Here is an 18,307-nt window from a genome sequence, read left to right as displayed (position 1 = left end):
AAAAACATCATAGATTATGTCATAGGGTCAGGACAGAGAAATCAAATTTCCAACACCTTCTACAAATGGCTGATCAGTATAGTCTTTAATGCCCCTTCTAGATTCTAGCTTTCTTAAGCTCCTTTAAGTAGTAATCTGTGTTCATCCTGATGACTTCAGGGTACTACAGTTTTTTTTAATGACTCCTGAATCATTAAAAAAAATTCTGTTTTGTTCAATATAGTTATGTTTTAAATTTTTGAAAATCAGGGATCCTGAATGAAATATATTACCAATCCACCTAAATATTTAGTTTACAAAAACACTTCATTCCCTGGTCATTCTGGGCCATTTACTATATAATCTTTGTAGGTATGTTTTTGTTTTTCTTAAAAGAAGGGGGAATTGTAAGGGAATGGATCTCAAGGGTTAGATCCTTGGCTATAAAGACTCCCTTGAATTGCTTGTGGCTATTGGCTAAAGCAACTTGTTTTCTTGCAGAGATGAAGCATCTGGTTTTTGTTATCTCAATGATGCTGTCCTGGGAATATTACGGTTGCGACGGAAATTTGACCGTATTCTCTATGTGGATTTGGATCTGCACCATGGAGATGGTAAGCCCTTCACTTTCAGAGGAGCTTTGCTGCTAGGACTGGCAAGCTTTTATCAGTAAAGCTGTTTCTAGGCAGCTGGTAACAGGAGAAATGCCTCTTGCAATTGAAATTTTCCTAATTGAGAATCCTAAAGTAGGTAGAGATTCTTTTAACTGATGCAGTTCCTCCTTTGCTGACCAAGCTGCTTCAAAATACTAGGTTCCTATAATTTCTCCTCCCCTCTCCTCCGGTAGTGAAGCTCTCCAGTAGAGAATTTTAGGAAGTGGGAATCAGGGCAAGATTTCTTAGTGTTTACTCCAATGCTTAGTAACCTCCATCAGGCCACTTCCATAGGTTCTAAATGAAACCTGCAGTCAGAACTAAGAGTCCTGATGCCGCTCTAGAGAGATGGTATGGGGAGAGAGGTGGGAGGGGGGTTCAGGATTGGGAACTCATGTACACCTGTGGCGGATTTATGTTGATATATGGCAAAACCAATACAGTATTGTAAAGTAAAATAAAAAAAAAAAGAAGGGATGCATGATGGACTAACACTCTGAATTTTTCACCAACAGGGATATCAACTTATGTAGTAATCAAAATCTGTGCCACTTGCTTTGTATTGTTAAAATTTTTAATCTTGCACAAACCCAGGGCATCTTCTCTAACTTTTAGTAATAGCAGACTGTAACAATTTGCCTTAACCACATTAATCCTCTCTTAGAAGCTTCACTAAAAGGTTGTATGCAGCCCTCCTGTGTACCTTTCATCTATAATGTAAAGCTTAAGTGACAGTTACCCTCATTCTATTTCTCTTATAAATATAGCCCGTGTGTCACATATATTTTCATCAATCTAGGAACACTTATCCAGTAAAACTAGTTAAGAAAAAACTCTTCCTGCTCCCCACATCAGTGATTGCTGCTTCCCTGTTTCCAGGGATCTTTTGAGACAAACTAACATAATCAAGGCATAAGAGTGCCTTGCTTCCATATCATGGAATCTGGGTTCAGCTCTACTGCCAAAAAAGAAAAAGAAGGAAGAAATTGTGGGAGATACCTCCCCAGGTAGTTCAACTAGATGGAAGCTTCCATAGAATGGTGACAGAAAATCAAAGGTAACAGAGGAGAGAAGAGTTAAAACAACCAACACACTACTTCGAGAACCATGTCCAGTGAATATAATACTCAACCAGTGCAAAACACAGCTTTGCTCAAAACCCTTCAGAGATGCTGATTGCTTATAACAAGGGTAACATTTGGCCTGTGGCTTGTCTTTGTATGACCAGCAAGCTAAGAATGGTTTTTATACATTTTACAATGTTGTAAAGAAAAAAATGCAATAAAGACCATGTAGTTTGCAAAGTCTAAAATACTATGTAGCCACTTGGTTTGCTAACCATTGGCCTACAGCAATGGTTCTCAAACTTGAATGCAGATTAGGATGACCTGTGGGTGGGGGTCTTATTGTAAAATGCAGATCCCTAGGCCACATTCACCAGATATTGGATTTAGTAGGTCTGGTATGGAACCTGGGAGTCTCCATATTAATAACACCTCAGTTGTTCCACAGGCTACACTTTGAAAACCAGTAGTCTTTGAGGTAAAGTCCACATTATTTGCCCTGTCTTTCAAGGCCTGCCTCAGAGAAGCCACACTTCCTCTCTCCAGCCTTCTCTTCTCTCTCACTACTTGCTGTCTATGCTACTGTACTCAGTGATGCCTGGGCACATCTCACTGTTCCCACCTTCCTGACTTTGTGGTACTTTTTCCTAACCTAGTTTTGCAATCTCTTACCCTTTTATATCTTCAAGTTCTGCCCAAGAGCTCAAGTTGATAGTAAAATCTGCTCTAACCACTCCTGTCCAAGTAGTTTCTCCCCCTGCTCACGTCCTATATTGTTTCTATCACTGATTTGATATTTAATTATATATTGTATTATTAGTGAATTCTTTAATGTATCTGTGTCTTCTCATCCCATAGAAACTTTCAGTTCCTCCAGAGCACAGATCAAGTTATTTACTTCATTCTGTCCTACACAGTGGCAGGAACAAACAGACCTATGCCAATAGTAGTGGTTCAGTAAAATATTTGTTGAATGAATGAATGATTATGAAATTCAGACTCTTTGTATCAGAGTTCAAGAATAGAATCAAGTCTATTGAACCATGTAAGAATGAAATCAGACTGTCACCTGAAACCATTCTTTCCATTTGCAATGTTATTTCTGCACCATTTAGAGTTTCCTGTTTTAGCCAACTTTTACGGTGTGTTTCATTTCAGTTTATTTCCCCTCTTCAGCACCTCCCTTCCAGTGACCCCTGCCCCACCTCCAAACACTTACACATTTGGTTTATTTTAAATCTCCCATGATTCCATAACTAGCACCTTACAGTGGCTTCACCAGCACCCCTACCCCATCCTCACTTTCTTTCAGCTACCTAGCCACTCTTCCCTTTCACACCAAGCCCCTTACCCTCCTCTCATGTCCTTTCTTAAAGTATGATTTTCTAACAACATCTAATGGCATTTCCTATGAGAAGTGATACAAATGGCTATTAAACATATGAAAAGGTGCTTAACACCCTAAGACTCAGAGAAATGCAAATTAGAACAAGAACATTCTTTCTGCCTAAGATTAAAAAGAATAATAGCTGGTGTCAGTCATGACGTTGGAAAAGGGTAACTCTCATACACCACTGATAGAAGTGTAAATTGGTACCACCTTTCTTGATGGAGAAATAATCAGGATTTTCATGAGTTGTCCTTGTTTATACTTCCATTTCTAAGTTAAAATACTAGTTTAATTTATTTTCTTTTGTTTACTTAATGCTTTGTACCTGAAGCCTTTAACTGCTGTTAACTGCCTCCCTAGGGCAAAGCATAAAGCTTGGGAAATTCAAACATACCTGTGATATACAAATAGAGTTAATATTTTTTAAGGTCTCTGTTGGCCTCTAAAGAAGACTGAAGCATTAAGTAAACAGAGACAATTTCTTTATTTGAAGTATAAAAGAGGGTAATACATGAATTTGCTAATAGTCCTCCCATTTTACAACCAGATTATCAGAATACAGTATGACAATTATGTGATTCTGGGAGGAAAAGTGTAGAGGTAAGCAGGGTGTGTATCTGAATAAGTAGTGGCTTATAAGAGACATCATCTATCTCCCAGGCCTCTCTTCATTTTCTGACTCTGTTAAAATGAAAAGGAGACTCCTTTCTTGAAGTTTTTCCTTCTATCTTTTTCCAGGCTTCAAAAAGCTGTCATCAAGCTGCTATTAAGGGCTACTTTCAGCCTTCCATGTTTTAGCCAGAAACATGTACTTAGTATACATGGAACTTTGGGTGGATTGCATTTATAACCAAATCTGTATTATAGAAAGGCATTTTAAAGTTAGATTTACACTGTGTAGTGCATAATGTTGGTATAGATGATATTTTTCAAAGGGTTGCCATATTGTACTTCTTTGAAAAAAAAAATCCCAAGAATATAACTTAGAACCAATGAAACAAAACAAAATATAAAACTTCCAAGATGGTGCCAGTTTCCTTTATGCAGCTCTGTTGATAATACATCAATTCTGAGCTCTAGTCTTTCCCCACCTTTTAGAACACATTGTGAAAGACAGCCCGGGCATCCCCATTGCTTGGAAATGTCCAGCTTTAATTTGAATGAATTTGAAAAGGAGCCCTAACTTCACTTGGGGCCGAAGTTCTAGCTCATCCTATAATGACAGAGATTCAAGACCTGAGTTTTGTTCCTTTTATTCCACAGCTTGCTAGCTTTATTATTGCTACCTTCTCTCTCTTCCTTTCTACAGCTGCTCTTTAGAGTTTAGGTTGTTGAAAACAGGAGTTGCACTTATGAAGTGTTTCTTCTGCCATTTCTTTCTCCGGTAGGTGTAGAAGATGCCTTCAGTTTCACCTCCAAAGTCATGACGGTGTCCCTGCACAAATTCTCCCCAGGATTTTTCCCAGGCAAGTGATATGTATGCTCAGTGTTACATTTGAGGAATAAATACTGCAGTTCTTCTACACATTTCTTATATCTTGTATTTGGATAGCTACATGCTGTGAATACCTTGTTGGTGCTACCCCATGCAAAAATTTAACAGAGGTCATTTCAGGTGACAATGATAAAAGGAATGTAACACTGCTGCTTTTTCCAGATGATTTTCCTTGATTGTCTATAGCTCACTTATACTTACCGGACTATCAGATAGCCTGCATAACCCCAACATCCTGATAAGTGCAATGATATATTAATATTATGTCAATCTAAGGTGTATGAGAAGTCAAGCAGAGAAGTTTATCTCTCTCTTTTTTCATTCATTTGGTCCAGCAAGATGGAGACTAAAGTAATTCTGTTTTCTTATGATTTTCCTACTTCCCCGACATTATTTACAAGTTTTTTCTTATTCACTAATTTCATCCCCTTAGAAACCATCGTTCATTCAAGATTGTTCTCTTAATTGACCTTTTGATTTTCTGAATTCCTCCTCAGAGAAGCCTTCATATTTTCTAATTCTCATGTTCTTAAAACTGTTCTTGGCACTCCTCTCTTTGACAGGAACAGGTGACGTGTCTGATGTTGGCCTAGGAAAGGGACGGTACTACAGTGTAAACGTGCCCATTCAGGATGGCATACAGGATGAGAGGTATTACCACATCTGTGAAAGGTATGACAGCAGTGCTGAGCCAGCAACAAGCGCATTACATTTCTATTGGATGAAATGGCCTCTAATCTCACAGAATTCTTGTTTTCAAAGAACGATTAAAAAAAATTTAAAAGCTACTATATACCCACATACCATTTACACACTGCTCACTATGCTTATTTGATCAGGTAGCCAGCCCCTGTCTGGGAGGGCAGAGTGTTTGGACCAGAGCCAGACTGTCGGTTTGATCTTACCTGCCACCCCCTATGACTAAGGCCTTCCCAAGAGCAGAGTTTCTCAGCTGTCGGGGAATCCCTTGTCTGCTAGTTTCTTAGGTAAAATCTGCATGTAGTATGATTTCACTAGTCTGGGAGGGTCAGTTTTGGTTTTCCATTGTGGAGATCTGCTTCCATCCACTGGTGTGAATATTAGAGAGTTCTTGAGTTCTATCGGTTGTGTTAAAATTGGAGTCAAAAATTCTGTGTTGTTGTTTTTTTTTTTTTTTTTTTTTTTTTGCAGTATGGTTAGAGATTAAATTACAGCCACTTGTAGGCAGACAGTTTAGTGCCAGTGTGTAGACCAGACCATTGGGGCTAAAAATGAGAATGAGGAAAAGGGTGGCTAAACTCATATTCATAAAAAACTGGGATCGCTCAGGTACAAATTCATTGCTGACATGGCAGTAGAGAAAGTGAGTCTGACTAGAAGTCAGCGAGTCAACATAAGGTAAGTAATGGGGATTGAGGTGTTTTTGATCCCTCTCCCGCTTGGCTCAGATGTCTCCCAACATTCTGGTGGAAAGAAGGGCTTCCCAAAGGAGCCTGCACTGGCCGTCACAACTGGCAGTTGTATAAACAAAGTACAAGTATTACAAAATAAAAACTTCCTGGTCCAAAGGTGCCTCTTAGCTCAAGAGACTTGGCATGTCAGGTCATCAGCTGTAGCAGTAGCCTCTTCATATTTTGATCATGTCCCCTGGCTACTACCTCTGTATTGTCAAACTGAAAAGGCTTTTTTTTTTTAATTCTGCCATTGATGGTTTTAATTGCCCTTCTTTGTTCCCCTTAGGCTCTGTTCTGTCCTTGAGGTGTGCAGATCAGAGTTGCTGACATAACTTTACCAATGATGTCCTGTGGTTCTGTGTAAAAGGAGAATTATTTTGTTTTTCTTTTAATTCTCTTATTGACAGTATCCAACATTTTGTTGCCCCTCTTTTGCCATAGCAGGAAACTAGATTGTTCTCTTCAGTACTCTGTCCACAGGGTTTCCTAGAGCTTTTTCCTGGGCTTTAATTGAAAGGTCAGCACCCATCATCCTGCAAGTGTAGCTTGTAATCTCTGGCCCTCCCTAAATGGATTGCCTTACATGTGCCCCTACTGAAGCTCATCTGTCAGTCATGAAACCTCCTGAAGTCTTCCTTTCTTCCCCATCAGCTTGGCATTTCACTGCCTGGAAAAGCTGAGCATCATCTGCAGACTTGAGGGTTTCCCAGCGCCCACCCCCAAACAAGTCTACTACTTACCTTTCTTCAGTCAGAAAAATGTCTGTTTCTCCCCTATTTCTCTCTAAACCAGTTCTTCCTACATGATTTTTAAAAATTGTTATCCCATAGTAATTCATGTTTAAAAATAGCCTTGGTATCAAACTTAATTATACATTTTAAAAGTGAATTTAGCCTGGAGGAAAAGATCCATGGAGGATCACACATGATTACCATATTGCCACCTCTACCCCAGTGTATACAGGAAGCCAGCATTTATTAAAGATTCTTCTAGCTTGTGCACCAGAGTACAAGACACTCATTAGTTTATAGTTACCAGGGCCCCTTTTGCCGTTGCAGCTCCACCAGCAAACTGTACAGAGATCACCCAGAATCAAAACCCAGGCTCCGGGTTTTGATTAGAGAGACAGTCATTTTTCCCTTTGATTTCTTTCAGAAGTCAAGTGTGGTCGGGGCATTATGTGAAGGCACCTCTGATCCCAAGGGTGCCAAGAACGCTTCCTGACCCAAACATCTGTCCCAACTGTTGGACTAATAGCTGATGAAATTCCTTTAAAAGGAAACATACTTTTGTTCTACAATGAGAAATAGGCCTTAAATGGAATTCTGGCTCAACCTCTCCTCCTCATCCACACTCTGCCATTTCATAATAGCAGATTTTGAAAGGGTTAGAGCATAAGCACCCTGAGCATTCAGAGGAGCAGTAGTGCGAAAGGGGCACAAACAATCTTTGCCAACTAGTTTTGCAGAGGGTCAGCTCTAGTAACTGTATCACTTAGTCATTATGCTTTTGATTACTAGTTTGTTGCCTAGAATCAGAGTATCTTGTTCATTTACCACTATGACATCTGGTTCATCTGCCTACCTCAAAAGACAGAGTAGACAGGAATAGCTTACCCATGTAAAAAAGTCATTCAGTTCATCTTCAGTCTTTTCATCCTTTTTTTTCCATGACCCTACTGGTTTTCTGACTCCTTACCTGTGAGAAATAAAGGGCCTCTTATTGCTGGTTCACTTATAAGATGCTCTAATTTTAGTTTGCCACTGGTTTGCTTCTGAACCATCTTTCCATATTGAATTTAGGAGCTCTTTTTCCTTCCCTTTCTTCCTTTCCTTTTCTTCCTCCTTTTCTTTATGGCTTTTTCCTTCTTTTCTTTATGGCTTTTTCCCCTGCTGTAGCCTTTTTTTGACTTTAACAGCTAGGCAGGAACTTAATGGTTTCATCTTAAGGTTAAACATACCCTCTTTATTAAAAAAAAATTGTCTTAGGGTTTCTTTCTTAATAGACCAGATATGGAATCTTTACATGAAGATTTTCAACACCAGAAGTTCCATTTTATGAAAAAGACAATTTCACAGTGAGAGCTCCCTAGGTCATTCAGTGCTAATTTAGAAGGGCAAGGGTCACCATTCCCCAAAGCCTCCCGTAATTTATATGTAGGCAAAGTTTGATGGGAGAGGACAGCTGTTTTGCCAAAGAGACCATTTCCTAATTACCAATCTCTGTCATCTGAAAAATGCTATTCTGCCTTTATTTAACGTTTGCTCTCTAATTGTATTTAAATGCAATGTGAGATAGTCTTAATAATGTTTAAACTATTACCCAAGAGGCTGTGTTGGTGACTTTGGGGCTTCCCTGGTGGTTCAGAGGGCAAGGCATCTGCCTGTGATGCGGAAGACCCAGATTCGATCCCTGGGAAGGGAAGATCCCCTGGAGAAGGAAATGGGAACCCACTCCAGTATTCTTGCCCGGAGAATCCCATGGACAGAGGAGCCTGGTGGGCTACAGTCCATGGGGTCGCAAAGAGTCGGACACGACTGACTGGCTACACTTAGCATAGTTAAGGAATCTAAGAAAAGGACAAATAACCAAGTACTTCCTTGCAGTTGATTCAAGAGAGGTACTGCTCTGAAACCTTAAATCTTGCAGGATGACCAAACTGTGAACTGTCATGACATATACATAGTTTGAAGAAGAATTTTAGAGTTGTGTTCAAACTTCTTAGTTTTTACCCTACCTATCATTTTACAGCCCTAACATCGAGAAAACATTCTTTACTAAACATCCAGTTACTAGGATATATCTTACAGAAAGGTTAAATATATGGTGCCTTCCTATATATATACATAATGTGTATGATACAAAGCATACTGAAATTGACACACTTCGGGAAAAAATTACATTTTATTAAGAATATTTGACTATTCAACTTTGTAAAATAATTAATTAGAGACACTGCATAAATATTTTGCCAAAAGGAAAACACATTGTTAAACAGACTTCTCAATGAATAGGACTTAATGAAAGGCCCTATTAAGCAGGGCTTTTCAATCAATAGCAGTCTTTATATCCACATGTACAATACTTTGCTAGTTAGAGCAATCAGCCTGATCAAAGAAATAGTCTTATTCTAGTGAACTAGGGTTCACAGTAGTAATTATTAAAATAAAAATCTTCCTGTATTTGGCCTGTTTACCTTGAATCCTATGGCTTATATGCTGTAACCCAAAATTAAAAGAAACCTTTTTTTCCCCATCAAAGACCACTGACCTAAAGAAAAATTCAGATTCCAGAAGTTTAAAAAAGCAGCAGCAGCAACAACGAAAAAAATTTTTGTCCCTTCTTTTTTGAGAAAAATATTATACATTTTTAAGTAAATTTTTTATTGCTCTTCAAACTGGTTTTTACAAACATTAATTCTACTATGCTTGGGATAACCAGGATATCCTACCTGGAAAGAACTTACTCTCTAGGACCACAGCAACCTCACTGAAGGAATAGCTCATTTAAACTCAAGCTTTTATTTCTGTGGGGAATTCCTTCATTCGTCTATACTGAGCTCCACTGCTATTCAATGAGGAAGGGAAAGAAATCATATAGTGACTCTGCAATTTATATTTATTGTATGAGAATTTTCCTTAGATCCTGACATGGCCTCTGAAATGTAAGTCAGGACTGTTTAAAGCACAAGAATTTATTCCTATAGGTCTTGGGCCAAAATTCACCTCTCTGAAGCCACTCTGACCTTCCTACAAAAGAACTGACTGCCTTAAGTCACCTTATAGAATTTTTAAGATGTTAATTAATAAGAATGAAAAGGGAACTACCAATGCAATAACTTAAGGGATTTGCTTATATTTTAGTATAATGACGAGCTTTCATTGTGGCTCAGACAGTAAAGAGTCTGACTGTAATGCAGGAGACCCAGGTTCTATCCCTGGGTCGGGAAGATCCCCTGGAGAAGGAAATGTCAACCCACTCCAATACTCTTGACTGGAAAATCCCATGGACAGAGGAGCCTGGCGGGCTACAGTGCATGGGGTCGCAAAGAATCAGACACGACTGAGCAATTTCACATAGTATAATGGCACTATTTTATTCATTCACTCGACAAATATAAACATCCTGGAGCTCCCACATCCTGGAGCTTAGTTCCTAGGGAGGACTTGCCTGTGCCAGGAATTACACTGAGCATTTATTTGATTTTTCCACTTGATACTTCTAACAATATACAATACCTGCAAAGGTGGAGTATTCTTATTCCAGTCTTACTAATAAGAAAGTGTGAAAGTATTAGTCAGTCAGTCATATCTGACTCTTTGCAACCTCATGGACTGTCCATGAAATTCTCCAGGCAAGAATACTGGCGTGGGTTGCCATTCCTTTCTCCAAATAAGAGAACTGGAACTTAAAAAGGTTGGTTTACTTAAGGTCACACAGGGAGTATTAACCATCAGTTACACTGTTCCCAAATTGTCACATGGGAGTATGAAATTTTTTTTTAAGAGTTTAACAAGTTTAGGGATTTTTAAAATATATTTTATTTTAATAGGAGGATAATTATTTTACAATATTGTGATGGTTTTGCCATACATTAATAGGAATCAGCCACAGTTATACATGTGTCCCCTTCATCTTGAGCACCCCCTCACCTCCCTCCCCACCCTATCCCAGAGGAATAGGGTGTCACAGAGCACTAGCTTTGGGTGCTCTGCATCATACATCAAATTCGCACTGGTTATCTGTTTTACATATGGTAATAGATAAGTTTCAGTGCTAGTCTCTCAAATCATCCCACCCTCTCCTCCCACTGAGTCCAAAAATCTGTTCTTTACATCTGTGTCTACTTTGCTGCCCTGAATGTAGGATCATAGGTACCATATTTTTAGATTCCATATATATACATTAATATATGGTTTTTGTTTTTCTCTTTCTGACTTACTTCACTCTGTATAATAGGCTCTAGGTTCATCCACCTCATTAGAATTGACTCAAATGCATTCCTTTTTTAGCTAAGTAATATTCCATTGTGTATATGTACCACAACTTCCTTATCCATTCATCTACCAATGCACATCTGGGTTGCTTCCATGTCCTAGCTATTGTAAATAGTGCTGCAGGGAACATTGGAGTACATGTGTCTTTTTCAATCCTGGTTTCCTCAGGGTATATGCCCAGTAGTGGGATTGCTGGGTTGTGTGTTAGTTTTATTCCTAGTTTCTTAAGGAATCTCCATGCTGTTCTCCATAGCTCTTGTATCTTGTATCAGTTTGCATTCCCACCAACAGTGTAAGAGGATTCCCTTTTCTCCACACCCTCTCCAGCATTTATTTTTTGTAGACTTTTTGATGATGGCCATTCTGCCGCCATGAGATGACACCCCATTGTGGTTTTGATTTGCATTCGTCTAATAATGAGTGATTTGAGCATATTTTCATGTTTTTCTTAGCCATCTATATGTCTTCTTTGGAAAAATGTCTAAGTGTTCTGCATGTATACCTGTGGCAGATTCATGTTGATGTATGGCAAAACCAATACAATATTGTAAAGTAATTAACCTCCAATTAAAATAAATAAATTTATATTTAAAAAAAATGAAGGCTGAATAATTTCCCCCAAAAAAATAATTTATTTATTTTAATTGGAGGATAATTTCTTCACAGTATTGTGGCGGTTTTTGCCATACACCTACATCAGTCAGCCACGGGTGCACATGTGTCCCCCCATCCTGAAACCCCCTCCCATCTCCCTCCCTAGCCCATCCCTCTGGGTTGTCCCAGACACCAGCTTTGAGTGCCCTGCTTCATGCATGGATCTTGCACTGGCCATCTGTTTTACATATGGTAATATACATGTTTCAATACTGTTCTCTCAAATCATCCCACCCTTGACTTCTCCCTGATGCTGCTGCCAGAAGGCGATGGCACCCCACTCCAGTACTCTTGCCTGGAAAACCCCATGGATGGAGGAGCCTAGTAGGCTGCAGTCCATGGGGTCGCGAGGAGTAGGACACGACTGAGCGACTTCACTTTCACTTTTCACTTTCATGCACTGGAGAAGGAAATGGCAACCCACTCCAGTGTTCTTGCCTGGAGAATCCCAGGGGTGACAGAGCCTGGTGGGCTGCCGTCTGTGGGGTCACACAGAGTTGGACATGACTGAAGCAACTTAGCAGCAGCAGCAGCAGTGCAGTATTTAAAAGAATGAGGTAGATTTATACATACTTCTCCCACATAGTCCAAAAGCTTATTCTTTACATCTGTGACTCTTTAGCTGCCTTGCATATAGGATCATATATACGTTAATATGCTGTTTTGGTGTTTCTCTATCTGACTTAATTCACTCTGTATAATAGGCTCCAGTTTCATCCACCTCATTAGAACTGACTCAAATATATTCCTTTTTATAGCTGAGTAATATTCCATTGTTTGTATGTACCACAACTTCTTTATCCATTCATCTGCTGATGGCATCTAAGTTGCTTTCACATCCTAGTTATTGTAACAGTACTGCAATGAACATTAGGGTACATGTGTCTTTCAATTCTGGTTTCCTCAGTGTGTAAGCCCAGCAGTGGGATTGCTGGATCATAAGGCAGTTCTATTTCCAGTGTTTTAAGGAATCTCCATACTGTTCACCACAGTGGCTGTACCAGTTTGCATTCCCACAACACTGTGAGAGGATTCTCTTTTCTCCACACCCTCTCCAGCATTTATTGTTTGTAGACTTTTTGATGGTGGCCATTCTGACCAGCCTGAGATGATACCTCATTGTGGTTTTGATTTGCATTTCTCTAATAATGAGTGATGTTGAGCATCTTTTCATGTGTTTATTAGCCATCTGTGTGTCTTCTTTGAAGAAATGTCTGTTTAGTTCTTTGGCCCACTTCTTGATTGGGTTGTTCATTTTTCTGGTATTGAGCTGCATGAGCTGCTTGTATATTTCAGAGATTAGTTCTTTGTCAGTTGTTTCATTTGCTATTATTTTCTCCCATTCTGAAGGCTGTCTTTTTACCTTGCTTACAGTTTCCTTCAGTGTGCAAAAGTTTTTAAGTTTAATTAGGTCCTATTTGTTTATTTTTGTTTTTATTTCTATTACTCTGGGAGGTGGATCATAGAGGATCTTGCTATGATTTATGTCAGAGACTGTTCTGCCTATGTTTTCCTCTAAGAGTTTTAGAGTTTCTAGTCTTACATTTTGGAAAAGGCAATGCCACCCCACTCCAGTACTCTTGCCTGGAAAATTCCATGGGCGGAGGAGCCTGGTGGGCTGCAGTCCATGGGGTCACGAAGAGTCGGACACGACTGAGAGACCTCACTTTCACCTTTCACTTTCACGCATTGGAGAAGGAAATGGCAACCTACTCCAGTGTTCTTGCCTAGAGAATCCCAGGGATGGGGAGCCTGGTAGGCTGCCGTCTATGGGGTTGCACAGAGTCGGACACGACTGAAGCGACTTAGCAGCAGCAGCAGCAGTCTTACACTTAGGTCTTTAATCCATTTTGAGTTTATCTTTGTGTATGATGTTAGAAAGTGTTCTTTTATTCTTTTACACATAGTTGACTAGTTTTCCCAGCACATTCTCTTGTTGAAGAGACTGTCTTTTCTCCATTGTGTATTTTTGCCCTCTTTGTCGAGGATAAGGTGTCCATAGATGCATGGATTTATCTCTGGGCTTTCAATTTTGTTCCATTGATCTATATTTCTGTTTTGGTTCAAGTACCATATGATCTTGATGACTGTGTTTTTCCGTTGCTAAGTCATGTCTGACTCCTTGTGACCCCATGAACTGCAGCACTTCAGGCTTCCCTGTCCTTCACTATCTCCCTGAGCTTGCTCAAACTCATTTCTACTGAGTCAGTGATGCCATCCAACCGTCTCATCCTCTGTCACCCCCTTATCCTCTTGCCCTCAATCTTTCCCAGCATCAGGGTCTTTTCCAGTGAGTCGGTTCTTCACATCAGGTGGCCAAAGTATTGCAGCTTCAGTTTCAATCCTTTCAGTGAATATTCAGGATTGATTTCCTTTAGGATGGACTGGTTTGATGTCCTTGCTGTCCAAGGGACTCTCAAGAGTGTTTTCCAGCATCACAATTTGAAAGCATCAATTCTTCAGTGCTCAACCTCCTTTATGGTCCAACTCTCACATCTATACAAGACTACTAGAAAAACTATTGCTTTGACTATAGGGAATTTTGTCAGCAAAGCAATATCTCTACTTTTTAATATGCTGTCTAGATTTATCATAGTTTTTTTTCCAAGGAGCAAGCATCTTTTAATTTCATGGCTACAGTCACCATCTGCAGTGGTTTTGGAGCCCAAAAAAAAGGAAATCTGATACTGTTTCCATTGTTTCCCCACCTATTTGTCATGAAATGATGGGATCGGATGCCATGATCTTCGTTTTGAATGTTGAATTTTAAGCCAGCTTTTCCACTCTCCTCTTTCTCCTTCATCAAAAGGCTCTTTAGTTCCTCTGTACTTTCTGCCATTAAAGTGGTATCATCTGCATACCACTATATGGCTGTAGCTTTGTAGTATAGCCTGAAGTCAGGAAGGCTGATTCCCTCAGTTCCATTCTTCTTAAGATTGCTTTGGCTAATTGGGGTCTTTTATGTTTCCATACAAATTATGAAATTATTTTTTCTAGTTCTGTGAAAAATACCATTGGTAACTTGATAGGGATTGCATTGAATCTTGCAATTGCTTTGGGTAGTATAGTCACTTTCACTGTATTGATTCTAAAAGTATGAAATGTATCACAAGGAGGAAATACCGTCCCCAAGAATTCTTGCAGATTTTTATCTCCAGGAATTGTAGGAAAGTCCTTAAAACAAGAAACCATTTAAGATTATGCAAATGAACCACATGATCTGTAGTGTACACAGTCCATTTGTTTATGTTTGTGAAAGTACTACTTAGATTTTTGCAAAAAAATCACCCTCTTAATCCTAAGGATTTAATTTGTAATTTTATGCATCAAAAATAAGAATAAATATTGAGAGATTTTACTTCTTTGTTTTTTGTTAATTTTAATTTTTTTGATGTGGACCATTTTTAAAAGTCTTTATGAATTTGTTACCATATTGCTTCTCTCTTATGTTTGTGGATTTTTAGCCATGAGGCATGTGGGATTTTAGCTCCCCAACCAGGGCTTAAATCAGAAGTCCTTGCATTGGAAGGCAAAGTCCTAACTACTGGAGCACAAGGAAAGTCCCACTGCTTAGGTTTTTAATTTCTAATTAAAGTTTGGAAACATGGAGATTCTGTAAATCTGCTCTTTCCTTTATTTTCAATGGAGAAAATCTGACTTCCTATGTTAGAAAGTGAATAATGTCACATGTCATTATATAGAGGTCTCCTCATATAATTAGTTTCTTTTCATGTGGTTTTTAGGGAACTACTATTGCCAGAGGCTTTTAACATTATCCTTTTTTGCAACTGAGCTTCCCTCATGGCTCAGTGGTAAAGAATCCACCTGCCAATGCAGGAGATGTGGGTTCGATCCATGAGTCAGGAAGATCCCTTGGAGAAGGAAATGGCAACCCACTCCAGTATTCATGCCTGGGAAATCCCATGGACAAAGGAGTCTGGTGGGCTACAGTCCATGGGTTGGAAAGAGTTGGATATGACTTAGCAACTAGACAACAACAGGCATAATTTATACCATCTCTTGATCCTGGCAGAAGGCATATCAACATATAGGGTAGAGATTCTCCATCCATGCTATAATCTGTTCATCCAGTACCCGTAAAGTAAAATGAGAGCCAAGGGACATCACTAAAGGATATTTAAATGAAATGTTTCCTTTCCCTATTGACGTTTAATGTTAATATTTAAAGAAGAGATGTTTTAATGATGATAGGTTCTTCTTTCATTATAATGATAAGTCATCTTGAATTTATCTTCTATCTGAGACTCCAGATTCCTTATCATTCAATTTCCAAAGCAGATAGATAGATCCTCAGTGAAAGAGAACGCAACAATTATAGCCTACTCCTTTGAGCTTGGTGATGTGGCAAAAGCAATGTGAATACATATTCATACATAAATGTTTTAAGCAATACTTTTTTTTTTCAAAATTCTCTTTCATCTGATGAGAAGGGAAGAATTCTCCAGAAATTAGCATTTGAGAACAAATAATTTATATAGCCTTACTTCCATCTTCATCCCATTTTCATCACAATCTGAGAGCCAGTAAAAAATCTTTATAAAATTACTCTCTTTCTTCAGTTGGGTCACAGCTATACCACCTTGATCATCACTAGATCACTTTGGCCCAGTGATAAAGGTCATGAAAGCTGCTACTTCTTTGTATATGTGTTGCACTTTGAACTCAGCCCTCCATAAGTAAGATATTTGTAGTCAATGTTTTCATTCTGTTTTATAAACTTCTATTCTGCCTCTTTGTGGTATGGCAGATGCAAATTGCCTGTTGTTTCTGGAAAATAGATGACTCAGATACTAATTAAATTCACGGTTAACATTAAGCACAGGTGGAAATGATGCCAGAGTGGGCCATTCATTTAATGTTCCTAGTTTCATGTGTCTTTTAAAATATTAAATTCAAAAGACATTAAGTGCCTAAGAATATAGGATAATTTGGAGGAGGGGCTACTGTGCTTAATTATCTGTGTTGCCCTGCCTGTCACCAGTACTTGGATTAGTGGAGAACTGGTTTTTTCCCTTACCTGATTGATCCTTTGAGCTTTAAATCCAGTGGTTAAAGGGACAGTTCTTATATCCTTCTTCCCCTCTAGACCAGTGGCTTTCATGACCAGTTCCTAAACTCCTGTATCAAGTAGCCCTGACGCCATGACAGTCCCTTCACCCAGCAGTCTTCCTAGGTGATTTGTTTTTATTTTTTCATGTAAGTTCAGGAGGACTATCTCCTAGGACTCAGTGAGTTTGTTCTGTCACTATGATGTGTACCTTCTCTGCACTGTTTTTAGTGCTGAATGATCCCTGCCCCCTGGAAAAAGTGACCTGATTCTTCCACAGCAGTTTAATAGCTTTTGGTGCTAGAACATGCTCTGAAACTATCCAGAGACAGGAAGACCCAGCTCATAAATGGAAAACTTGAGAATTATACCTTCTAATGCAGGGCTGCTCTGAAAAGAATCCTAAATTTGACTGTGTCTGTGCTTGATGGAACATTCTAACTTCAAAATTCATATTATTCCTCTCAGCTGCTCACTACCATGTACCCCCTCGCCCACCCTAATTCTCCCACCTCCCGTGTTCTTTCATCACTGCTCTGTCCCCTCCCTCTAGCCTAAAAAAGCTACCTTTTAGGCTCTGCTCTGAATGACTGCGCCTGACAGTCATTCACCCGGCAGCTGCAGGCACTGATGAGCTGCCTTGTTGAATCCTGTTGACGTGGTCTGTACAGAGATTTAGTTAAATCTGGTGTCCTCTACCTGACAAAAAAGCCTGATGCACAGTTTGTCTGGGCCTTGCTCTCTGTGTGCTGTTACCCACTGCACTATCGGGAAAGAGCCATACCCACTGGTACTTAAAGCAAGACCAAAGAAAAGGCACCTCAAAAGAGCCATATCAAATATCCAGCTAAGTTAACAAGTGAAAGGGTATGGATGTGTGCCAGGCACTAAAGGCAGTATGTTTGCCTAGAGACCATGCAAGTGCTGCTGAAGAGTGAGCTGGATGCTAAGAGGTTTGTGTATGCCTGCTCTGGGCAGGAGAATCCTGTAGAACACGGTGATGGATGCCAGGGTTGGGGCAGGATGGGGAATTGGGGAGAGCCACCTTAAGTATATTAGAAATGAAAATAGAAAAATATCTATCCTGTTTAATTATAGGCAGGCCTCACTAACTCAGCCTAATTAGAGGAAAGCCAGTCTGAATAATGGAATATTTTAAAATACATTTTTATTACTTTCAAGCACTGGACATGCTAGTAATTCAAACTACACTAACAACATCATACAGTACCTCAGGGAAAGAGCTTTAAGAATCATTTGTAATTAGCATATCAATTATTTGTATGTAAGTGGATGTGCACAAAGTGCGTAAAAAGTTTATTCTCTTAAGTAGGACAAACATTCCCCAGCGCAGTCCTGTTTACACTATTAATTTGCTTAGCCAGCCCTTTTTGTGCCAAGATAGATGTATGTAAGACATACTTATTTCCTCAGGGAAGAAAGAATCGCTTCCCTGTGTTTAGTCCAGTAACTAAGAAGCGGAGCGCCACTTAATTGGTTTGGGATTTCCAGGATATGGAGTTTTGAATTTGCATACAGGCTAGAGAGATTTCATATGGAGAAGATCTGGCAGC

At 39.3% G+C, this 18,307-nt stretch overlaps 1 protein-coding gene across 1 annotated transcript in view; it reads left to right on the top strand.

The window, feature by feature from the left end:
* Positions 1–480: 480 nt before the first annotated feature.
* LOC108633221 (histone deacetylase 8-like) overlaps positions 481–18,307 on the top strand; it is a gene marked incomplete at its 5' end in the record, with an annotated part of 33,728 nt that continues 15,901 nt past the window's right edge. The window contains 3 exon segments of the mRNA XM_018044427.1: positions 481–593; positions 4,475–4,552; positions 5,145–5,253. Of these exon segments, the coding sequence (XP_017899916.1) occupies positions 481–593; positions 4,475–4,552; positions 5,145–5,253 (300 nt within the window).

The sequence above is a fragment of the Capra hircus genome, unplaced genomic scaffold (assembly GCF_001704415.2).
Source record: "Capra hircus breed San Clemente unplaced genomic scaffold, ASM170441v1, whole genome shotgun sequence".
NCBI lineage: Eukaryota > Metazoa > Chordata > Mammalia > Artiodactyla > Bovidae > Capra > Capra hircus.
The sequence above is the reverse complement of the archived record's forward strand: the minus strand, read 5'-3'. Positions and strand labels throughout refer to the sequence as shown.